This window comes from Mustela lutreola, chromosome 9 (genome assembly GCF_030435805.1).
Source record: "Mustela lutreola isolate mMusLut2 chromosome 9, mMusLut2.pri, whole genome shotgun sequence".
In the NCBI taxonomy this organism is placed as follows: domain Eukaryota; kingdom Metazoa; phylum Chordata; class Mammalia; order Carnivora; family Mustelidae; genus Mustela; species Mustela lutreola.
The window spans coordinates 12,109,571-12,135,067 of record NC_081298.1 but is presented as its reverse complement, the minus strand read 5'-3'; the positions used below and the strand labels follow the sequence as shown (position 1 = coordinate 12,135,067).

General features: G+C 53.0%; 1 protein-coding gene across 1 annotated transcript in view; it reads right to left on the bottom strand.

The window, feature by feature from the left end:
• The window catches only part of PREX1 (phosphatidylinositol-3,4,5-trisphosphate dependent Rac exchange factor 1), a 176,636-nt gene that overhangs the window by 75,747 nt on the left and 75,392 nt on the right, over positions 1-25,497 (bottom strand). Inside the window, exons 3-6 of the mRNA XM_059132900.1 lie at positions 22,615-22,737; positions 15,911-16,015; positions 10,519-10,620; positions 1,520-1,681 (exon numbers count right to left, since the gene is read on the bottom strand). Coding sequence (XP_058988883.1) covers positions 1,520-1,681; positions 10,519-10,620; positions 15,911-16,015; positions 22,615-22,737 — 492 coding nt within the window. The remainder of the gene's footprint in view (positions 1-1,519; positions 1,682-10,518; positions 10,621-15,910; positions 16,016-22,614; positions 22,738-25,497) is intronic.

Sequence of the window (25,497 nt, the reverse complement as noted above, 5' to 3'; positions counted from 1 at the left end):
ACCCTAACCAACACACCTAACATTCAGCAATTTGCAGTCACAGGAAACAGAAACCAAGCTACATGTATTTTAAGTAGAAAGAAACAAGAGGTTTACTTAATTATCAGATGGTCTAGGAGAGCCCGAAATCCAAACCAGGGCTCCCAGAAAACCACCAACATTGTCTACCTGGCCTACCCCCCCCACACAGCCACTGCCTCGGCCCCATCTGGGAAAAGAAAGAGTCACACACACGGGCCCAAGTGGATACGCCAGGAAAACATGACCCAGGCCACATCCAGGCCCGAGGCAGCCGCTGCAGGTCATCTGCAGGTCAGCCGCAGAGCCATCCCCTGCCTGCGCGACCCATGCCATCAACAACAAGCAAATGTCCCATGTCCCTGAACACCCAGGAAGCTGGAGCCCGGCCCCTCTGCTGATGCTACCACAGAGAGCCAAACACGACCATGCTATGCTCTATATCCACTCCATCGGCCAAATCCCCAGCAGCTGGATCTGATTTTGGTCAATCACATCCCAAACCTGAACTACTGGGGGGACCGAGAAATGCGGCTCTCCATTCCCCAGCTTCGGCAGGACGGGAAGGCCCCGCAGGAAGAGGACGGGTATGTGGCCAGCGCTGACCCACACTACCCGCCTCCCCCCTGCAAGCAGCTCCCCCCGCCCCCGCAACAGCCAGACTCTCAATCTCTGCAGTGAGACGGAGTCGCGTTCAGGATTCCGGAACACCGGGAAGAAAAGTGGAAATCCCAAAAGTAGCAAGCGCCAGAAAACCCAAAGGCAGATGATTCAGAGAGTAATCTAGGAGTCTTTCATCTTTGCTTTTGATCTCCCGTTCCAGCTGCACTGACTCTGATATTGATTTTTTTTTTTTTATTCAGATTTCCCCATTTCCTTCCACAGATTTGTAGGAAATCTCTGATAATCTAAGGAAGGAGGTTTAAACGCATGCACCATGAGAAGATTTCAAGAATCCCAGAGCCCCGTAAGCATGATGATAGTAATGTAATAGCAACCCCTAGCATTTATTGAGTACCTACTATGTGCCAGGAAGAGAGGAAACAGGAGGTTCAGAGAAGTTAAGACATCTGCCTCGAATCACCCAGCAAGGGAGCATCAGAGCCAGAATTCTGTCCTGGCCCAGACCCATAAGCACTATGGTGGACCTCGGCGCCAAAAGCACTGGGGCCTATGGACACCAGGCAGGTGAGGCAACACGTGAAAGAGAGAGACAGAAGGAACGGGAGGTGCCGGGGACTGAGGAACACCGGAAGCTCTCGTAGCTGTGGTCATGGAAAGTAAGGGCCCAGAGCTACTGATTTTTCTAAAGAAACTTGGAACTCTAGTCTTTCATGTGGATTCCACTGCAAAATAACTAATTTTTTTTTTTTTTTTTTTTTTGCAAATGCCCTGGAGGCCGAACCAAACGCACCATACAGGCTGAAGCCTGGGACCCAGACCGCAACGCAGAGCTGCAGTCGCGCACGCCCGGGACCCCGCTCCTCCCGCCCCGCCGCACCTCCCAGCCCTCGATGTGAGACTGCAGCTGCTCCAGTGCCTCCAGCTTCTCCATCTGCCGCTTGGTCTCGTTGATGTTGGAGCACACGGTCTTCATGGCCTGCAGGGCGCTCTGGACCGCAGGGTGGTCTGGGTGTTTGCCAGGGGTCCTCTTGGCCAGCTCCTAGGGGACCGGGGAGGACAGGAATGAGAGACGTCCACTCCGAGGGCCCCAGACACGGCATCCAGGTCACCTGGCCCCACACCAGACCTCAGCTCTGCTCTGTACAGACAGGGTGTTCTGGCAGGTGGGGGCGGACTCAGGTGGGCGTCACGGACTCAGTCACTCATTCGCTCACTCATTCATTCAGTAAATGTCCCTAAGCACCTTCTTCATGGTGGAGCAGTATTCTAGGGCCTGGAGACAAATCTGTATATGAAACAGAGAAAAATTCCTCACCTGGTGGATATTACACTCTTGTAAAGGAGATGGGCCAAAATAAAAATCAGGTGCACAGTACAATGTCAGACAGTGATAAATACTATGAAAACAAATCAGAGTGACAGACTAGAAGGTTTGGGGAAGGGAGCTGTTCTTTATTTTATTTTATTTTATTTGAAAGAGCGAGCACAAGCCAGAGGATGGGCAGAGGGAGAAGCAGCCTCCCCACTGAGGAGGAAGTCCAACGTGGTGCTCGATCCCAGGACCCCAAGATCGTGACCTAAGCTGAAGGCAGACGCTTCACCCTGAGCCGCCCAGGGGCCCCGGGAGGGGCTCTTTCAAATGGGGAGGTCAAGGGAGGCCTCTTGGAGGAGGTGACATTTAAACAGAGACTCTGGGTAAAGCAGGGGAGGGAGTTCTGCAAAAATGTTGGGGAAGACTGTGCCAGGCAAAGGACCTGATGTGGAAGCGCTGATGGGCTAGAAGGAGGAACAGCAAGTGCGACTGGAGGGGAGTGAATGAGACAGACGAAAAGGAAGACAGAGACAGGACAGACATCAGGAGGTCAGAGAGGAGGTCACAGATACAGAGCCCAACCAAGTGCAGTCTTTTCATTGGGAGAGCAGGTGTAAAAACACCCAGCTCACAGGGACCAGGACAGACCCTGTCAACTGGCCATTCCCGGTGGGCCCTATTCCATGGCCCTCCACCCCCCTGCCACCTCCCACCCCTGCCACAAGGGCAGGCCTGAACCGTGCTGAAGGCCAGGTTCGTCATCAAAGGCCATCAGTCACACGCTACATGAGAGAGAGAGAGAGAGAGAGAGAGAGAAGAGGGAGACGCTGGCAGGACCTCCAGATGCAGGGAAGATTTTCCAGCCGAATCACTCAACGGACAGCGCCGTGCCGGCAGAGACAGGCCTCCTTGACCATCTGACCTAGACGTGCCCGACGGTTCCAGTATCTTCCCCACCTCTCTGCTCCCTTGAAAATCACAGCCATGGCACTCTGATGGGTCACACCTGGGTGCCAGGGCTGGCTCTGCCCCTCTGTAGACGAGTGACCTTGGGCCAGTCGCCCTCCATGCTGAAAAGCACTGACAAGGAGGGCCACTGTGAGGAGGAGGAGGGCCACGGGGAGGAGGAGGAGGGGCGGTAGCAGTTACAGCCCACTCGGCCTTTACTCTGTGCTGACGAGGTAGGGTCCGTTATCATCCACTTTAACAGTGACGGAGATTAAGGCAGAAGAGCCCAAGGCCCCCAGAAAGTAAATGGAGGCACAGCTGGATGTGAGCCTGACCGTCTGGTTCTGTTCACGGGTACGGTGAATCCGATCCTCCAGGAAAAGGGCCTCTGCGGTCAACTACAGACCTGGTAAGCACCCGGTCTACGCCAGCCATCCTCAGTCTGTCGTCTGACAACACGTGCTGGCTGGGACAGCCGCCGGGCCACCTGCCAGCGCGTTGTTCAGAGCACTCGGAGCAGAAAACCAACTCTAGCACGTCCCCTCTCCATTCATGTCATTTCTGTCCCCGCCTGGAAACCAACAGCCTCTTTTCTGGAGGACACGTCCTAACGGTCCCGCAGACCAGACGTTCTGCGATGTCAGGCCCCTGAGGGTTCACTGAGCACCTGCTATGTTCTGGGGACACAGCAAAGGGGAAGCAAGGAAGGGGGAGACAGAGCCCTCTCTCCGACAAAGGAGGCATTCCCACAGAGAAGGGGAAGGAGAGTGTGACCTGAAGAGTTGAAACAAAACCAGAGGTGAGAGCAGGTGCCCCATCCTGCAGGAGCGTCCGAGGCCACCGCTGCTCTCCACACAGGAAAGAGCCTGAGCTGGCGCTGGGTGTCAGAGCAGCTGTGGGCAAGGTGTCAGCGCTCAGCCCGAGAGGCAGGAGGGAGGGTGGGCACTGCGGCCAGGGCCACCGTGAGAACGCTGACTTCCTGTGCCTTCACAGCAAGCTGGTGACAATCAATGCCAGATCCCTGGTAGATAAGGAGCTCATTTCATAACAGCGGAGTCAGAGAAGAACTCCAGAGGCATGACCCAAAGTATTCAGTGGAAATGGCAAACCATGTGAAGGGGCAAATCTCAACACGAACCCACCCCCGCCCCCCTGGTCCAGCCAGCTGCCACTGGGACCCCTGAAGTCAACTCCCTGGACCCCACCCCCACTCCCCACTCCCCACTCCTAGTCCATTCTCCACACACAGCCAGAGGGATCCTGTCAGAATGAGGTGAGACCTTGTCCCTCCCCTGCTTAGAACGCTCCTGAGGCATTTACAACACTCAGAGAAGACAAACAGCCCACAGTGGCCCACAAGGACCTGCCTAATGTGGCCTCACCACCTCTCTGGCCTCACTCCCCCACTCCCTCAGATCGTCCTCTGGCCACCTCACTGTTCCTCAGATACACTCCTGCCACAGGGCCTTTGCACTGGCCCTTCCCTCTATCTGGCAGACTCTTCCCCCAGGTATTCGTAGGCCCCCTTCCTCACCTCCTCCAGGTGTTTGCTCAAATGTCACCCTCTTAGTCCCTCATTCTGGCCCTTATCAACCCTCTTGGTCTGAGATATTTTCCCCACAGAACCCCTGCTAGCTCTGCAAGTATATTCATTTCCTATCCATCCCTCTGCTGTTTCCCCCAGCAGAATGCCAGTCCCACAGAGGCAGGGCTCTGGGCCATTTTGTTCACTTTTTATCTCCAGCACCTGGGACCATGCCTTACACATAACAGTTACTCGACAATCCTTGATGAGTAAATAAAATGGCCTCCCAAACGCCTGACCCTGTGGCACTAACCATAACTCTGCTGGAGGGACTCAGGAAGACACATGGGGACTTGCTAAGAAAAGAACATCTCACTACGGGTTGCACTGCTTTCCGGGGCTCCCTCCCCCACCACTCACCACACAGAAAGGCTTTCATGGGCCACCTAACACCCTCTGGAGAGCTCCAAGTGGTCCATGTCCCCACTCCGGGGAACATGCCACTCCCCAGCCATCCCCTTCCACCAAGACTTGATGCCAACACCTCCCCGGTGATGGACCATTGTCCATCCCCTGGGGTGGCCCAGTGGCCAGGGAGACAGAGGGAACAACTGATTGGCAAGGTGTCCATACTGAGCGAGGGTGACAGCTCTATCACCCACAGACAGATGTGAGAAGTGCAAGACACATAGGAGTCCCTGCGGGGCCCCAAGGCTATACCCTGAGCAGCCACTCTGCAGACAGCACCCCTGCCACAAGCCCACTCAAGCAGCTGTCCCCAGGAGACGGCTTCCAGGACATGCCCTGTTTTGCCCCAGCAACGCTTGACAAGTTTTGAACCAAGCTGACATTTGGAAATCAGGTACTATCGGTGACCTGAAAGTCCCAATTTCTGGATTTAGGAATGGTGGGTCACACTAGGGTGGCATTTTCCATAGTCATTCAGTGAGTCAATGGGGGGGGCACCTACTATGTGCCAGGCTCATTCTAGGTGAATAGCAACAAGCAGAAACAGGCCCAGACCTTGGCCCTGGCTGAGCTGACAGCCTAATGAGGATTCAGAAAATCAATCTGTGCACCATGAGTTAGAAAACAGAATGTGACAGTGAAGGAAAAATAAAAACAGGGTTGGGGACAAAGAATGACAGAGGCACTTGTGCTACAGCTGGGTGGTCAGGCAAGGCCTCTCTGAGGAGGAGACAACTGAGCAACAGAGGCCTGACAATATTAGAGAGTGAGCCTCGGGGTATCTACTGTAATGATGTCCCAGAAGAAGGAGCAAGTGCAAAGGCCCTACACAGGGACATGTTTGTTGTGTTCAGAGAATGGCAAGGGGACAAATGTAGCTGGAAGAAAGCCAGGGGCGTGGGAGAAGAAGCAGGGGAGGGCAGGAAATAAAACATAACTTCACTGTGCAGCACCTTACAGGTGACAATGATGGGGAATCTGGATTTCAATCTGAGTGACAGGGAGCCGCTGGACAGTCTTGAGTGAGGAAGTGACATGAACTGGCTTGGGCTTAGCTGCTGGGTTGAGAAGAGACCGTGGAGGACAAGGGCAGAGGCAGGAAGACCCAGCGGGGGCTGTAGCAAGGGCCTGGCAGCAAGATGGAGAGAAGGAGCTAGAAAGTCTAGACTCAAGATAGAACCGAAGCCAGAGCCAACAGGACCTCCTAAGAGACTAGATGTAGGCTGAGCCAAAGACAGCTCAAGTTTGGCCTGAGCCATCAGAAAGGAAAGGCCATGTACGGAAATGGGGACAAGGGGGTGACAGGGAGGGGAGCCCGGTCTGGGGAAAGAGGAGAGCCAAGCATTCGGTTTTGGACGTGTTAGGCAGGAGATGCCTGTCTGACATCCAAGTGGGGAAGCTGAGTGGGCAGGAGAACAAGCCTGGAGCTTAGGAGACAGGTCCAGGCTGCAGGTCAGACACAAAGACACGGCTTAAAGTCACAGGAGTGTCCCCAAGAAGCTGGCACATGGCTGTTCATAGCAGCGTTATTCCTAATAGCCGGAAAATGGAAAGAACCCAAACATTCGTCAAGGAATGAATGGATAAACAAAATGTGATTCCATACAATGGAATATTATGCAGCCATAAAAAGGAACGAAGCTCTGATCTGGGCCACCATGTGGGTGAACCTGGAAAACTCTGCGCTAAACGAAAGAAACCAGACATTGAAGGTTACATCTTAGATGATCCCGTCTGTGTAGAAGGTCCTGAGCCCCAGGGACAGGAAGTGGATGAGTAACTACCAGGAGCTAGGGCAGGAGGGAAAAGCCCAGGGACTCCTGATGGGTCTGGACTTTCTCTTGATGGTGATGAAGATATTCTAAAATTATTATGATGAGGGTTGCACAATTTCTGAATACACACACACACATATTTTTTTAAAGGCCACAAGGCAGCTGAGTCCACTCTGGGAGCAAGTCTAGAGACAAAAGGCCCCAGAACTAAGCCCTGGGTCCACCTGCGCTTAGAGGCCCAGAAGGTGTGGAGCCAGCAAAGGAGACAGCAGGGAAGTGGCCACAGGGGCAGGAAGCAAAGGAGAACAGAGGGGCTGGGGTGGCAGCTGCCCCCTCTGGACAGATGTGCCCATCCAGTTTGCCTCCACCTGCCTCAACGGGCTTCCATTAGGTACCAGGCCCTCGTGGGGCCCCCTCTGCCTGGAGCTTGAAGGGCAGAGGCTATCCCCAGCGCCACTGTGGTTCCTGAGCCACACCATGAGCTGGGGCACAGTGAGTGGCCCGATGAGATCTGTGCATCACTAGGAAACAACCCAAAGGGACAGTGACAGTCGGCCTCCCTTCAGGCACCTGTCATTTGAGCACCAGGGGCATGACCTCAAGCCTGAATCATTTCCCTGGAAACGTCGACGGAAAACTCAACAAAGCCTAAAAATGCCGACTGTCTATCCTGAGCCTGGGCCGGAGGCTGAGATAGAATGTTCTGGCTATTCTTAGGCAATGTTCAAGTTCAGCTTTTTGGGGCCGTTCCCAATGAGGCTTTCATTCCAGCCTCTGCTCTCTTCCCAGCCAGGCTCCCTGATCCCGATGGCCTGCTGGATTCGGAGTTCAGCTCAAACAAGGGGGCTCAGAGGACCACGGGAACATCTGCAAGGGCGTCAGAGATGCGGAGGCCAGAGGTGGAGACACTTGAGGGACTGGGCACATGGTATTGTCTTTTAGAATCCTCTGGAAAACGTGACAGGAAGGAGGAACTCAGGAGGCGCATAAAGAACTGCCCTCAGTCCCAGCTGTGCTCTGATGCAAATGTTCCAGCTGTGGGTGCCAAAGGCCAGGACACTGAGCGAGCCCATCAGGCGGGGAGCATGGCACGTCCCCAGAGGACTCAAGGGCCCTGCTGGCGGGTCCCCCCGGTGCTATCGAAGCTCCAGATAAACACAGCTGGAGACTGAGGAAACAGAGCGAGTAAACAGCCATTTGGTCAGGAGAGCAAGGCCACAGCCTGGCTTCATCATCGTTTCCTGTGGGCAGTCACTCCCCGTCGGGTTGCCAGCCGGTGCCATTCCTCCCTGTCTGCTCTCCCGGGAACCCAGAGCCCGAGAGTCCCACCAGGCCAAACGGAAGCCCCTGGGCCTAAGCGGGCCTCAGAAATGCCTGAGCCTGCCGTTGTGAGCTTTGAGTCTACACACACACGCATACACACACACACACACACACAGGTCCGACTCTGCTGGTTGTTAAAATACGTCATGGAAACTACCACTCCAAGCACCTGTTGAGAGCCTGGACTTTTCTGAGATCCAGAAACCAAAGGGTTAACACCTAGGGGGCCTTGGCTGGGCGCTGGGGCTGGAGCTGGCATTTCTTCTAATGGGTCAGATGCTCCAGGTTTGAAACCCCAGGAAGAAAAGAACGGAGCAGCCACTAAGCCACAAAACACAAGGCCACCAACCGTCCCAGACCCCCACCTAGAGAATGGAGAGGGTCGGCGTTCCCAAAACCCAAGGACTTTGGCAGCCTGAGTCCTCAAAGTGCTCAACTGGCAGCACGGCCTCGTGGTCAGAGGGCGGGCCTCTAGAATGGGCTCAAATCACGGCTCCCACTACTTCACGGTGAAGAGGCTCCTTCTTCTGTGCCTCAGTCTCTCCAGTGGGGCTAATCACAGAGCCTCCCTCATCACGTCGTTCTCAGAATTAAGGGGGAAATGCTCAACCGTCCTAACAGCCCTGTCTGTACCAACACAAACCCTGTACCACAGCTGAGTAACTGAGGCCGGGGAAGGTAACTCGCCCAAGGTCAGGCGGCCAGTAAATGGCGGAGCTAGAGTTCAAACTCAAGCTGCCGCTGGCTATAAAGCCTGGCACTAATCCAGGGGTCAACAGACTTTTTCTGTAAACAGCCAAATAGTAAATATTTTAGGCTTTGTTGGCTACATCCGGTCTCTGTCACATATTCTTCTTTGCTTTTTGGGTTTTCTTTTCTTTTTAAACAAGGCTTTAAAAAATGTAACCATCATTCTCAGCTCATGTGTTGTACAAAAACAGGCCACGGGCTAGATCTGGCTCACGGGCCACCGCTTTGCCAACCCCTGCCCTAAACCACCACAGAGTACTACCTCTTAAAGGCTGGCAACCGACTTGAGTTTGGAGAACACGCCGAACGGATCAAACAAAGCAGATCTATATGTCCAATTCAATTCACAGGCTAGCAACTTGCAAGTTCTAGGAGCTTTTCCTGTACCAAGGAGAAGAGCCAGCTACACGCAGCATTTCAAACATTTGAGGGTCAAAGCAACTACGAGAACCACCACAGACGGTCCTCTTGAGATCCCGGGGACAAACAAACAGCAGCAGGCTAGAGGAGGGCCAGAGAGAACTTTGTCCCACCAACCGTGGCTGCACACATTACAGACCTGTGGTCATGGACAGGGCTGATGGCCCCAGAGAGGGTCTGGTCCAGCTCACAGATCAAGGGTCACCCACCTTGTCCAGCAGAAAGTCAAGTTCAAGAGTGCCCTAGTAATCCTCCCCACCCCCCCCCCCGCCTTCCAGTTCATGGAGCGGATGCATGTGGCCCCATGCATGAGAGACAGGTGCAGGAATGAGGCGCCACCAGCCACATTAATCCCCCAGCGGGGACCCTAAGGAACAGCTGTCAGATGCAAGGCCTTCGGGATGGAGCCAGGGGATGCTTGGGCCAATAAGCCGCCATTTCTAAGCACTGAAAACCCTGGGCAGAGAGCAGCGGCGGTGGCAGAGCCATCCCCCCAGCAGAAGATCTATCTGCCCAGGCACCGACTCCGAAGCTGAGAACTATGACTTCTTGGGCTGCCACACGAGCAGCAAACCTTCCCCAAGTCGGTCCCACCGAGACCAAATCAAAGATAAAGATGGCAGGTGGCTGGTTATTTGCACTGGGCCCAGTCAGCAGCCCCCAGCCTCTTCCACAAACAGCAGGGGCTGTGATGGGGAGGTCCTGCATCCCCCACCCATGGGCCTGTGGCCGACAGGATCATGTGAGGCTTGGAGGTCGGAGCTCATGCCGTAAGTCGGCACCGTGTAGAGCTCATCTGCTCAGTGTGATTGGATCACGCAGGGAGCACTTGATCCTGGTATCAGCCCATTAGAACATAACACACTCAGTGCACTGCCCTAGACTAGGTCTCAACCGATCAGAGCCCCGCAGTGCCCAGTGCCTCGCCTCTGGGGTTAAGTGTGAGTCTAAGCACGTGGGAGATGAGTGAATGGCACAAGCAAAGGCTTCATGTAATTGGTCCAAATTAAACCACGTGACTCGGGCCCAAACTATTCAGAACATCACATTCTTCTGGCCACAGACAGCCGAAGAGTCAGAGCTACTAGAAGAGAGGTTCAAGGCTTTCCCACTGCCCTTGAACCTGACGAGGTGTGCGGCCAGAGGACCGCAGCCATCTGCTATCATATACGAATATAAAGCAGAACTGAACCCAAAGAGGCAGGGTCCTGGTAGGCTCCAGCCTGGCCCAAAGCCAGCACGGTCCCTGCACATCTCAGCCGCTTAACTACCAAGTTTTGCTTTTTGCGTAAGCCAGTCAGAGCTGGGCTTTCAGTTCCTCAAATCCAGGGAAAGGAGTCGGGTGACTGTCTCACCTTGAGAAGGAGCGGGTATTTGCAGATCCTCTGAATCGGAGACAGCAGGTAGCCCTCCAGAGGGATATCCGTGGTCTTCCGGCCTCCCAGGAGCATGCAGCTCTGCAAAGGGACAGAGGACCTTCATTATAACCCACCAGGGACGGCAGAGGCATTTGGCCACCTTCAAATAAGCAGGGGAAGCACTCTCAAAACACAACTGCAGACCTTAAAGGCAGTTTAGCAACACCGAGAGGAGATGGAAATATGCATCATCTGTCACCCAGCACAAAGCCTAGATCAGGGCCTAGCAACCTGTCCCGCCCACCCCCCCCCACCTCCTGGGCCAAATCCCACAGCTCTGTATCATGCTTAGCGAAATAAGTCAAGCGGAGAAAGACAACTGTCATATGATCTCCCTGATATGGGGAAGTGGAGATGCAACATGGGGGGTTAAGGGGGTAGGAGAAGAATAAATGAAACAAGATGGGATTGGGAGGAAGACAAACCATAAGTGACTCTTAATTTCACAAAACAAACTGAGGGTTGCTGGGGGGAGGGGGTTGGGAGAAGGAAGGGGGTGGGGTTATGGACATTGGGGAGGGTATGTGCTATGGTGAATACTGTGAAGTGTGTAAATCTGGCGATTCATAGACCTGTACCCCTGGGGATAAAAATATATTATATGTTTATAAAAAATTAAAAATTTAAAAAAAAATAGTGTGCTAAGTCCTGGTCTGTAGGAACTACAGGAACTTCCAGAGACACACACCAGGGGACAGGAACAGGGACATTCAGACCTGCCTCATGTGGGACAGCACAAAATGGAAAGCAACCTAAACAGCCACCAAATGAAGGATGGAAAAACATGCCTGTTAGGCGAGACAGTGCCACAGTCCATGGTGTGGGAAACGGGGGGTCAGGCACCACACGGAGCAACACAGACTAAAGGATGTGGCTGCTACAAACCCATTCATACAAAGCTTTTAAAAACACACACAACCAAACTAGGCATTGTTTGTGGGGAACACATCTGTCGTCAAATACAAAGACACGGATGGAGGAAAAATAAACCAAATTCTAACAGGGGCTGGTTACCTCTGTAGAGAGAGGGTAACAGGATTTGGAAAGTGAACTGAGTCCTCACCGCCCCCCGTCCTGTGACCTCCTTGCCATCCTGTCCCAGGCTTACTATGTGCCCGCGACACACGTGCGTGCTCACATGCACACAGGAAGGAAGAAGGACGCACCAAGGAAAGAGCAACCTGCCAGCCCACCCCACAGTCCTCGTCTTCCTCCTCGACACCGCGCGGGCAGACTGCTAATGACACAGAAGCTCCCACAGCAAAGAATTCTCATCCCATCACTCGTTCATTCCCTCATTCATTCGTTCCGTGAATATATACTGTGTGCGGACTATGGGCTAGGCACGGTTCCAAGCGCTGGGGCACCTGCCCAACAAGGCAGACACAATCCTTGCTTATGTTCAAGTGAAAGCAAGCCCAGGGAACATATGCCCTGTGACCACCACGTGCCAGGCCCTGTACCTTGTGCTCCACCATGTAAAGTTCATCTTCACGGCCCCAGGATACGCGGGGACATTATCTCCCTCTTCCAGACGGGAAAGTGGCACACAGAAGCAAAAGGATGGGTCCGAGACCCAGAGCTACTGTCTTGCAGGGAGCTTGGTGGGCCCTCTCCTTGGAGAAGCAGAACCCCGGGGAGCCCAGGTCCCTGCTCTGGCAGGAGCTGCACGACCCCCGAGCCCCGCACCTCCCCCGGGCACAGAGGGGGTATCCGAGCAGCAGCAGCTGGGAGATGCCAGGCCCCACACCGCTCACACTCAGGCCTTTGTCCTCCGAGCCAGGGCTCGCCACAAGCTGTCCTGGTGATGTCAGCTCCGGGCAGAGAGAGGGGAGCCTGGGGATAGGGGGCACTTTCCAAAAGCCCCGAGGACCCGGCAGGGGAAGGGTCTGGCTCTTTGTCCAGGATCAAGGGGTTTTCACATAAGTGTCAAAGCTGCCAACCACACTTCTCCCCAGACACTCCAAATTCTTGTTTTACTTTGTTTTCATTGGGCCAGGGGCGGGGGGGGGGGGGGGGGGTGCGCAAAACGCAAACACTGCCATTCACTGTTCTAGCAAGATGACGCTCCGGTACGATGGGAAGAACTTTTGGAAATTCTCTCTTTCAATGCTGCTCCTTCACAGGATTGATCACGGGAGTGGTCACACGATGAGTGCATTTAGTGCCTGTCGCTACATCCTGCTGTAAGAAAAGCCTTTTGAGAATCTCAGATCCCTTCCACTGCCTAAAGGTTCCTTCCATTATCTGGCTTCTCTCTTCTGATCTCACTTCCTCCCACTTTCCTCTCGGACTCTCCAATCCAACTACCCTGGCTTTCTTGCTATTCATCAAACACTCTCCTACCTCAGGGCCTTGGGATGTACGATTCCTCTCCCTGGAATGATTTCCTCCCAATACTCCTTGCCTCTCTCTCTTACTTTACCAAAGTTTCTGCTTAAATATCACGTAAGACACGGTTTTCCCACCAACCAATCTAAAATAGCAGCCACCACCCTAATTCCCTCCAAACATCCTGCCATCCTTAACTTACTGTATTTCCTTGAAAGGATGTAACACCCCAAGACACGGCAGGTAAGTTTCTCCCACTAAAATGGCTGCTCCATGAGAGCAAGGCCTTTCCTTGCCTCGGTCACTGTTGTACCCCAAGACTTAGCATGAATGAATGAATGAATAAATGAATAAATTACCCCATTTTACAGATAAGAAAACTAAGTCACAGAATGAGGAAGTCCCCATCCTATCTCTCAGCGAGCACACAACATATCCTGACTGGAAAGCCAGATCCCGTCTGTTCCCAACATCTTAACAGCCCATGGTTGAGACAGCTCTTCTGTCAGCGGCCAAAAGCCAGAGACACCAGCAAGGAGGGAGGAAGATGATGCATGGGCTGGCACCGCCCGTGTCCTCCCCCTGCCTGATCCAGCCCCGTGGAGCTGCTGCTAGAAGACGGCAGCTGGGCCCACCTGGAGGACCGCAGGAGAGAGAAGAAGGAAGGAAAGAGGAAGTGGGGCCCTTCCCTTCCCACACCCCTGCTCACACCATCCCGGCATTTCCTGTTTCTCAAGACCCAGAGGAGCCCAAGGGGACACCCCCAGGAAGAGGGGCCCTGAGCCAGGAGCCTAGAGCCTGGGCAGCAGGGACTCCCGAACTCGAATCAGCAGGTCAATCACAGAAGCATGGCCGTGCGTGGTCCCATATTACAGGACGTTATCCTTGCTTTTGGCCCCGACTCTTTGACGAATGTAAGTACAAAACTGAAACGGTGAGGACGCAGGTTAAGAGTGGCCAACAGCATCAGTGAGCATGAAGACACTCGAGACTCATCTGCCCTTCCTCAGGTGCTCCCCAGAAATGGACCAAGCAACACGAACGCACTAGTGAAGGAGACACACATTCTGAATCCAAATTCTGGAAATTCTTTGTTGGAGACTGTGCATGAGGGAGATGTGCAGGTAAGAATTTCATTGTGCAGGGTGGCCCCCTGGGCACACGCCTAACACTCCTTGTGCTGTGCCAGCTGTTCTACTCGTTGTGCTTTATTCTCTATGCTCTGCTGGGAAATAAAACCGAGCTTGGGGGTGGCAGTGTTGGTCTTTGACGGAATGAGCAGGGGATCTAGAAGTGAGAGATCAGGATTCGAACCCATGAGATGCTCGCTTTGGGAAGTCACTCCAAATTTTAGAGTTCTCAAAATCACCTGCTGGCAAGGGCCACATGATGTCCCCTACTATATTCTTCCACGGCAAGAGAATTTTCATCTGGGCACCCAGATGCATGCCCCAGCCTCCCCTGCAACCGGGTGTAGCTCTGTGGCGAGGTCCTGGACATGAGTAGAAGAGATATGGGCAGCTTCCTGTGTGCCCTTGAAAGGAGAAGGGCAGGCCCTCCTTCTACCCCCTTCCTGCACGCCACTACCCAAATGTGGAAGTTGTGAGATGTCAACTTAGACCACAGAGGTGAGCGCCCAGCCCAAGCCATGGGCCCCAGACACTAGGGCTCCCACCCCGGCCTCAGGCTGTCTACATCCGCGCTGTTACCACAACAGAGAAATAAACGTGTACCTTCTTTAAACCACTTTTATTTGGGATGTCAGCAGAGCAGACAAATGTGTATCTTAACTCACACACAATATACAGTGGCTGGTAAAACTTCAAGGAAATCACAGATGAGAACCCTTCTCCACAAGCGAAGCTCTCTGCAATTGTAGAGAAGCCGGTCAAGGATGTCTGCCGTCTGGCCAACGTCTCTTCCCAACTTACACACACAAGTGCAAACCCACTGTCCTTTAGGGCTCCACACCCTTAGGGCCTGTGGTATGGGTGGAGTTGACTCCACCCCCCAGCTCCAGCAGTGGCCAATCAGAGCAACAACCAAACCCTCCACCTACAGCAATTGGTTCAGGGATAAAGTCTTGAGCCAAGCTGAACCAATGAGCATCAGATCCAGGATTTCTGCTGTTATCTACAGAGAAAGAGGAACTTTCTTATCTCAAAGTTGCTCCGCTCTGAGGTGTAAGAGCAGAGCTGCTAGAAGCCTCACTGGCACCACGTGGGGAAGCCTCCCTGGAAATGGAGCCAAGGCAGAGAAAAGCAGAACCAAGAAACACATCCCTGATGACATATTTGAACACCTAGATTTTGCTGTGCCTGAAACCCTCTTGGGTCTTAAACTTCCCAGAAAAGGGAACCCATAAAAAAAATTTTGGGGGGTGTCTGGGTGGCTCAGTGGGTTAAGCCTCTGCCTTCGGCTCGGGTCATGATCTCGGGGTCCTGGGATTGAGCCCCACCTCGGGCTCTCGCTCAGCGGAGAGCCTGCTTCCTCCTCTCTCTCTGCCTGCCTTTCTACCTACTTGTGATCTCTGTCAAATAAATAAATAAAATCTTTAAAAACAAATTGGGGGCATAAGCCAATTTTAACTGAGTTTTCATTTGCTTATAATTAAATAATCCTAAGCATACAATCATTACTACCATTTGCTGCCACTCTTACTAGGATCATTACTTTAGATCAGGAGTTGGCAAACGTGGCCCTAGGGCAGAATCCAGCCCGCTGCCTGTTTTGTAAATAAGGTTTTACTGGAACACAGCCATGCTCACTCCTTTGCATATGATCTAGGGGCAAAACAGAGTCGCTGTGACAGAGAGTGCGTGATTCAAAAAGGCAAAAATCTGGCCCTGTATAGAAAACATTTGGTGATCCCAGAGTTACCCCAGCTGTTATGAGCAGCTAACCCAGGCAACACAACACGGGTCGGCGGGAAGCTCTCTTGTACCCAGAGATTCACAAGCCTGGGCTGAGTGGAAGGGAAGGTGAAAAGCACACTTACCAAAAGGAAGGCGCGCACAGTGGGGATCTTGTTCAGCTCCACAAGCAACCGCAGGGCCTTCTCATGGTTGCTGCAGTACTCCTCATACACGCAGAACTTGTCCTTCTGCAAGACAAGGACAGAGTTTTGTGGGAGAGAGCCCGTGGCGGGAAAGGAGATGCACTGATAGGCGTCCATGGCTGGGCCAGCCTGGGAGGAGCCCCAGACCCTGGGCGACCACGGAGCAGGAGGAACCTCAGATAGGGTGCCGTCCACTCACTGTGGGCCTCGCAGCCTCCACTCCTGCCCTGAGTCTGCGCCCAGCAGCCTGAGTAACCTTTCAGGAAGCAGCACGGCCCAGGGTCAAGTGCACAAACTCAGAGCCAGAGGCCTGGGCTTGCAATCCTGGCTCTGCATTTAAGTATGAACTCGGACAAGTTCCCTGGCCTTTCTGTGCCTCCACCTCCTCATCAGGAAGGTGGAGTTATCCAGTTAATTCATGGGGTTGTTAGAGGGATTAAATGAGTTAAACGTAAGGCTTTGGCATATGCTAAGTGCTCCATAAATGTCGATCCTTTGCATTAAATTGCAAGTCAGGCTGTGTCATACCCCTACTGAAAACCCCCCAGTGGTATTCCACTGCACTACAAAAGAAACCCAACACTTGATCATGAATTTCAAGGGCCAGATAATGTGACCCTGTCTTTCTCTGACCTCATCTCACTGGGCTTCCAGCTACTCCTCGTATTTGCCAGCCTATTCCTACCTCAGGGCCTTTGCACTTGCCATACCCTCAACCCAGAACATTTTTCCCCCCAAGCCTGGCTACTCCCCAACTCAGATTCCACCTCCTCAAACAACACCTGGGCGACCCTAGCTAAAGCAGCCAGACAGGTGTAATCTGGAATGATTCAGATTATTTGTTTATCTGTCTATTCCCACACAGCAGTCAGCTCCCTGAAGGCAGTGACCACAGCTATCTTGTTCACTGAGGTAGCCTCCGATTTTGGCACAGTGGCTGGCACACAGTAGGGCCTCAGTGAACATGTACTAACCAGCTGGATTTTAAACACCTACCATGTGCAATGCCTTATATATATGAACCTGAAAAATCTAAAGAAGGCTCAGGAATTTGGGGGGCTGGGCGGGGGGGAATAGAGCCCTGGTCGCTGCTACACAGCAGTGGCACTCTTGAGGCAAGGGGATAGCTCTGTTGACCTCCAAATGCCCCTAAGCCCGAAGCTGGACTCCATCCAATCTAGAGGTCACCTGTGGGTCACCAGGTCTCTAACCATCAGTCAGGGCTTCCGGCACTCACAGGAAGCTCTGCAGTGAGCATCCTCAGCTCCAAAAGGCTCACAGAACACCACCTCCCAGCCTGCCAAACCTTAAATAAGGATGTCCTGGGTAAGGCCACGGGACAGGAAGGGCTGAAGGGCTTCCACCTCGGGCTGAGGGTTGGGCAGGAGACCCCAAGAAGCTAAGGAAGGAAGAGGTGGCCTAGCAAAGCCAGCCAGTCATGTTGCTTCTAAACAAAGCTACTGTCGCCCTGCCGATGGAGTAGCTGCAGGAAAGAGCAAACCAAAGAGGAGGGAGGATGGGTTTCAGAATCAGTAAGCTGCTCCAGCCTGCCCCAACCCAGCTCTTGGGGCAGTGAGTGCACAACCTGAGCAGATGTGCTCTGCAGCGAAGGGCCCACAGCCACAGCTAAAGGCCAACACGGCAGAGTGTGTGCTAACCCCTTGGTCCCTGCCACACTCTGCCCTCCTGGAATGCAGGGACACTCAGGCGTTCCTCACCACGACCTGACAGGTAATGACTATCTCCCCACTGTCATAGGGGAAAACAGAGGCCAAGTCACAGGCCCAAGGGCTCATGCCTGGTGAAGCGGGAGCGCCAGGGCTTGACCCCTTGGAGCCCCCTTGCTGATGTGCAGCTCCAGGTCACGGCCAAAGATGGGGACGGGAGGAAAAGGCCAAAGCGGACAAATCTCGAGCCACAGATCCACAAACTAAGCTCAGAGCGGAGGCTAGAGATAATGGGGACAAGCTTAGAGTGACTCTAGAACTACACCCCCTGGGTCAGAAGCCCAGCCCCGTGCTCCCTGAGTAGTGGAGAGCCCTGGGCAAGCTGCTTCACCTCTGTCTGCCTCGGTTCCCTCATCCACAACACACACCATGACAGCCCCCCGCTTACTGGAGCGGCTGGTGAGGTAAATGATCCACGGAGAATGAGGAGGTCAGTGCCAGGGACACGTGGACTCTATAAGACATCTCAAAATCCTTAGAAGTCTAGGCTACACAACACAACCAATAAACATGAATCAACAGAGAAAAATACCGAAACAAACAATGTCACAACTATCCAGGACAAGCCGTCCTGACACACACTCCGAGGAGCAGCTAAACACTCTATAATATCATAAGACCACAAGCAACATCTCCAGACACCACGGCCCGCATTGGCGCACACACAGGAACACACGCCGCATCCCCGACGACCTCCTCCCTCGGCCGGTGCCTGCAGATCCATGAGGACAGGGAAGGAGAAGAGGGGACCCCAGTATCCCCCACAATGCCCAAGCAGACCTCTTTCCATTTCCACTGTCTCCAGTGAGCCTAGGGGACCCCTGAGGCCAGTGGAGACTGGTCAGTACAAGTCTGGACTGCAGGGGTTCACCCAAGCAAGGAAAAAGATGTGGACAGGGGTCTGCCAGAAACATGGGGAGCCAGGCCTCTGGGGGCAGACCACGGTGAGGTGGGCTGCGGAGAAGGGGGAAAGGGGCCTGTCTGGAGCCTGTTCCTGCAGAGAAGGTCTGCAGGACTCTACAGCGGGGGCTGGGCTCTGAATGCAGGCACAGGGATGGCAGCAGGAGGTCCCAACAGTATGTAACCAGCTCTAGAAAAAAACTGCTCAGCAGCCAGAAGACCTTAACCTTTCCTGGGGCCACAGACCCCTACTATCAGTCCTATTTATAGATAAGCCACCCGAGGAGCCTCCGGGGCTCTATCAGCATCAACCTGTAAGCTCAAGTGCAAGTTCTCCAGCCACATTCAGAGTCCAGCTCCCCAGGCTGCCAGCTCTGTGTCTGTCACATTTCGGAGCCCCTGCATTCTTGTCCAGAAGGTACAGACAACAATAGCGTCTCCACCATAAGGTGGTTGTGAGGGTTACTGGGTGAATACACCGTAAAGGCCGAAAATGGCCCACAGCGAAGGCTCACTAAATATTAGCTGTTCTTATTGGGGCTGCTGTTACTACCACTATTAGGACGTCGGCAAGTTCATTATCCCACAGTGAACAGGTCTATGACAGGGTGGAACAGGGAGCGGGTCGGTTCTGATGGCGGAAGAAGGGGCGGGCAGAGTGGGGAGGAAGGGAGCCGAGTGGGCTCACAGGTTGAGAACAGGCCACCAGGGAAAGGACCGGGCCGAATCCAGGGAATGCAGAAGGCCCAGACCCCCAGGACATGCTACTCCTCAGCTGCGCACTGTCCATCTCCCACCCCTCCACCCTGCCCCGGGCCACTGCGAGCTCCACGGGGGCAGGCTTTGCATCTGCTGGGTCTCTGCTGGAGCCCTAGTGGGGACAGCAGGCACCCTGAATGAAAGCAAGAAAGCACGAAGAGGAACTGAGAGGAGCCCAACAGGCCTCCAGCCAGCCCCACGCTTCTTCCAGATGACCCTGCTCTATAGCGACTCTGTCCCGGGCTCTTTGCGGGACCATGTCTTGTCTTTTACCCAAGCAGCCACTCCCCGCTATTCCAGTCATGGCCCCCAATTTCTCCCCTGGGATCCACCTCCTCCACTTGGGAGCCCACAGACCCCACTCCACTCCCAGGCACCACAAGTGAGCATATGACCCAAGTCAAACCAACCAGAGAGCTCCCTGTCCTGGCAGCCATGGCCACGTGACCCAAGCTGGGCAAGGACAGCCCTCAAAGACTCATGTCGGAATTACCGTGAAGAGAAACTCTCTTTGATCCGTCCCTGTTGTAGCAGGCAGAGTGTCAGCCTGAAACTGCCGAGGGTCACCCCTCCCACCCTATGGGGCATAAAATAACCCCCCGAACACAGCCCTCAAAGAATGAAGCCAACACAGAGGAAATTAGGGCCCAAAGATACAGACCAAGTCCTGAAAACACCACCATATGGGGCCCTGGATCCAGCTATGCCTAAAGCCCACTCACTGGAGTATTTCATTTGTATGTGCCGTATGCACTATAAAGTCTTTTTCGTTTGTTTAAACCTATTTGAATTGGTAGTTTTGTCACTTCCAATGAAGACAGTCCTCATAAATGCACACTCTGAAAGGGGGAGGAAAATGAAAAACTGGACCCAAGTCTGGCGAAGTGACAGGGTCTCCCTGTCCATCTCCATCTGTACGATGAAAAGTTTGAGCCAGAAAGCAGAAGCAAATCTGTCTGTTTTCACATGCCAACCCCAATCGATGAACAGCACTGGCTGGAACACTGGTGAGAAGGATTCTGGAGCTGCCCTGGGGAGCCCGGAGGCAGAATGCTGTGATTGATTAGTAATGTCTGCCATGGCTGCAGGAGAGGAGAGTGAGGGAGTGATAAGGTCACTGCAGGTTTGTCATTCCTCATCCACCGAGCCCCTTCTCTGACGTGCTCTGCAGCGACCTCCTCTCCTTCAGCTTGAAAAAAGGGCAGGGGACCAAAGGCTCGAGGCTTGGAGCGGTTAAATTTAGCAAATGGGCAACACCCCTTCCTCAAACCATGCCCAGCCCCATCCCCCCCATCCTTTCACGGAGCCCCATCCCAGCTGCGTCTCAGGCCTGAGACCCTGCAGATATGGAAACGCTGCTTTTCACAGCTAAGAGCTCAAGCGTTCAATTTCCCCCTAGAGGCCCCACATGGGGTTTTGATTGTCGTGCCAAGAAGAAACGGACAAGCAGTTATGCACACACAGATGTGGCGGGTGGGGAACGGGTGGCTGTGGGTTTGGGCTGTGAAGGAGAAGACGTGGACAGGTGCCAGATGGGGACATCTGGGGAAGAGGGGTGAGCCCCAGGGGAGGGCTCAAGGATTGTCAGAGGTGATGGCTGCTGTCCACAGTCACACAGAGTGACACATACTCCACGGAGGCCATGTGCTCCAAACCACTCACTTCACACCCAAAAGGCCTGAGACTCAGAGAAGGGCAGGAGCTGGCCATGTAGACATCTGCTCCGGTGCGGAGGGGAGCCTGAGCTCCAGGTCTCACTTTCACAAGGGTTTCCCCAGCTTCTCGTCTGCCTATTCACACAGCTCGGGATGTGCAGACCATATGACCTCCCTGCTAAAAACCTACACCTCTTAGAATAAGATCCCTCTGGCCTCCGCCCCGTGGCACCCCTGCCCTCCGTCCATCACTCACTCTGCTCTGGCCACAACAGGCTGCCTGCCTTCCTCCCACGTACGTGCCTGCTCCCAGTCTGGGGCCTCTGCCCTTCCTAGTCTCAGCCTCTGGAATGTCCCTCCCCAAGATCTTCCCATTTCATTGCCTTTCAGAGGCCTGCCCTGCCCAGGGTTGCCAGACAAAACACAAGACACCGAGCTGAATTCAAAATTTCAGATGAACAAACAAATCATTTCTTAGTATATCTCAAATAGTGCATGAGACATGCGTATGCTAAAAAATTATCTGTCATTTACCAAATGTACTAGATGTCCTGAGTATTCTTGTTTGCTCAGTCTAGCAACCCTGTGCCTGACTTCCCAATCTCAAACAATCTCGAGCAGAGTCAGCTCTTGTCACCTCCATATTTTATATTCTTCACAGCCCGGGTACCCAGCCCACGAGCCTCAGGGCAGCAAACACAAGCTCATCTCATAAAGGGCAGCAACCTCGGGCCCAAGTACAGTGCCGGGGACACAGCAAGTGTTTCATATGTATTTCAGGACACTTCTCATGTAAGATGGTGACAACATGAGCCTGAGGCCAGATTACAATGGCTCCAAATCCGGGCTCTAGCTCTCACGAGCTATGTAAGTCACACTAGGACTCACCCTCTCTGGGCCTCGGTCCCCCCGTGTCCAAAGTGAGAACAATAATAGTACACACTGTTGAAGGCTGTTGTGAAGCCTGAATGAATGAAAATATGTAAAAGCACTGCGAACAGCGCCCAGCGCAATGAGAATGTCTGTGTCAGTGTGTAATCAATTCGGTAGTTAGTGGTTGGGTTTTAGGGTGCCCACGGCCCCCTTCCTCCAACCATCCCCTCACCATTCCAAGCAACTTGGCAATCCTGCAGGAAGACAGAGGCTCCTATGAAAAGCCTTGGCCTCTCTGACTGGCAGCTGAAGTGGGACCCTAAGACACCCTCGTGGGTCATGGGCTGGCCAGGCTGGGACTCACACTCAGGTCTGTGTGAGCCAAGGCCACCCTCTTGGCCCCAGCTACCCCTGTTGGTCACTCTGCAGCAGAAGGGCCCTGCCAGACCAGGAGGTCAGGGGAACCCCAGGACACAGGCATTCAGCAGGGAGCCCTGAGGAAATGGGAGCCACACACTACATGCCACTGAGGGGAGGGAGAGCCCAGTAAGAACAGACCCAGTCTGCTGGGCCTGAACTGCTTCCCATCGCTCCCAGGGGGGCAGAGGCTGGGCCTGCCTGCCACCCGCCGCCCCACCTCCCAGACAGGCCTGCCAAGGAAGCTGGGGACGAAGCCCACTTCCCCAAAGCTGCAGCCCATGACAGGGGCAGGCTGGGCCACTGAACTCACGAATTTTAAGAAAACGTTCCCAAGTTCATGCTGAGACTGAGGCTCGGGATGTAAACAGTACTCCAAGGCAGCCAAGAAATCCTTATGAACTTCCAAGATGTCTTCGATGTTTGAGAACAGGACCTGTGAGGGAAGAGGGGGATGCCCAAGGACCGTGTTAACCAAGGCATAGAGGGAGGGCAAAATCAAGCAAAAACAGGAAAAAAAAAACAAAAAACCATAACCCTGAGTGTAGGCGAGGATATAACGATGCAACAGGCACTCCGATAGGCTGGAGCCAGTTAACCACTAATAAAAATAATGCTAAACCAAAATATGGTCAACGTTTATTCTGCAGGATTCATGCCTAATCCTGGGCTAAGAACTTCACAGGCATTGATGGCACCCAGGGCTCGCTGCAGGCCCACAATGTAGAGACGACTGTCACTCCCCATTTACAGATGAAGAGCAGGGACCCAGAGTAAATTAACATTCTCAAGGTCGCACAGTCCAGTAAGCAGTGGAACCGAGGTGCACACTCAGCATGCAGTGAATTTTATATGAAGACATTTAACAGTTTTCATCGTGGCCAGACCACCAGCACGTCCAATCAAAAGGCTGATTTTTTAAAACAATGAGGGTACGTCCATGCACCTATTAAAATGATGTGGCCGAAGAAAACAGGATGGGGAAAAATGTCCGAAATATGCTGTGTACACGTGCACACACAATACAGGAGTGCCTTTTCCCCCCTAGGAATCTACAAAGTTTGAAATGCATGTACCATCTGACCCAGCAATTCTACATTGTAGAATTCAGCCTGTCAGTCAGTAGTCTCCGAGCAGGGACAATTGTGTACCCCACAATCACAGATTTCCTAGGTAGAGGCTGGGGATGCTATTAAACACCCTACAACACACAGGCAGCCCCCAGAGCAGAGAATTCTCCAGACCAATGTGTTAATAATGCCAAGTGAAGAGCCTGGTGGACAGACAAGGACATACTCCAGCCCTATTTGCAAAAGCAAAAAACTGGGAAAAAGGCAAATGTCCAAAGGGGGACTCCTACTCATCAAATAAAATAGTTAAATAAACTGGACAGGTTACAATCAAATAAATTCTATATGCTGAGATGCTATGCAGCCTATAAAAAGAATCTGCAGCTCTGTGAATAGAGATATGGAATCCTGGAATGGTCTTCAATATACATTATTAAGTGTGGGGGTGCGGATCATGGTGCCAAGCAAGATTCCAGCATGGACCCATTTCTGTTCCTTTAGAGGAAAAAAAAAAAAAAAAAAGACAGGGGCGCCTGGGTGGCTCAGTCAGTTAAGGATCTGCCTTTGGCTCAGGTCATGATCTCAGGGTCCTGGGACTGAGCCCCACATTGGGCTCCCTGCTCAGTGGGGAGCTTGCTTCTCCCTCTCCCTCTGCCCCACCTCAGCTCCTGCTCTCCCCCCACCTCAAATAAATAAAATCTCTTAAAAAAATACATTTAAATTCAAAAAAAAATTTTTTTAAAGGCCATTCCTCTCTCTAGGCTGGCGAAAACAGAGACTGTCTGAATGAAGAGTCAAGCTGGTACCTGCAGGGACCGCTGGGAAAGAGAACTAGGAAGACCTTCGGTTATTCACTTAAGGTCCTTTTCACTGCATAAATTCTTTTTTCCCCTCTTTTCTTAAAAATGAGGTGCATTTTTTTTTTATTTAATTTTGAAGAAGGTACCCACGTGGTTCAAAAACTAAAACACAGTACAGCAACGTGGTTTAAAAACTAAAACACAGTACAGCGAATCCAGTAAGGAGATCCGCCCCCCAACCCAGCCTTCCCACTGGGGCTCACAGCAGGGGTAACCGGTGTTACTACTGGTTCCTGGTTCCCTCTAGGGTTCCTTCCTCATTTGTTCAGCAAATACAGACCGAGCACCTGCTGTGTGCCAGGCACTGTTAGGGGCCCTGGGGGATCCAGCAGGGAACAGACAAGCACATGCCTCCACGGAGGTGACATTCTAATGGAAGGGGACGGACAAGAAACAAAAAGTTAAAATAGAATGTTCTGGGAAGTCAGAAGAAGTAAAGACCAAAGTGAAACAGGAAGGGAGTCCCAGGGAGGAGTGGAGGGCCAGGGACAGTCCCTCTGAGAAGGTGACACCTGAGTCAAGAGCTCAAGGAATGAAGACTAACCCCACCAACCTTCAGAATGCACCAGAAAGTCTGCAGAGGGAGCTGGCCCGTGGGTAGGCAGGGAAGGCAGAGAGGTGAGACCATTCCTCAAAGGCCGCACTGTGAGGGGGCCAGCGGGTGTCTTCCTCCTCTGCCTCGCCCTGGGGGACACTCATCATGGAGGTGGGGGGTGGGGGAAGTCACCTGCCCTGTCTGGTTCTGTTGCTCTCTCTCACCCTTTCTGGTTCACATGGTTAAATTGGCTTCTGTTAAAGACAGACAGCATAGATCCTACTGCCAAACGTCCTTCAAAGAACAGCGGCAAAATTTCAGAATAAATATTTGTCTCCCAAAAGAAACGAGAGCATGTACCCTCCAAAAGGCATACATAAGAATGGCCATAAAAGCCCAGAATAAGTAACCCAAACACCCGTCAACAGGAGAATGGACCATAAATCACGGGACGTTCGTACTATGGATTACGACCCAGTAATTAAAGTGACCAAGTCACAGCCACACATGACAACACGGGCAAATGTCACACACACACACCAGTGAGCAAAAGGCACTAGATGTGAAAGAGCTCACTTTTAAATAAAGTTCGTGAACAGGCAAAACTCATCAGTGGCTCGGCTTTGAGGAGTGGGCATTTATGGGGTGGAGGATGGGGGACACAGAGCAGCCCACGGGGGCAGGAAATGCTCCGTCCTCACTGCGGTCGTGTCCACAGGCATGTCCGTATG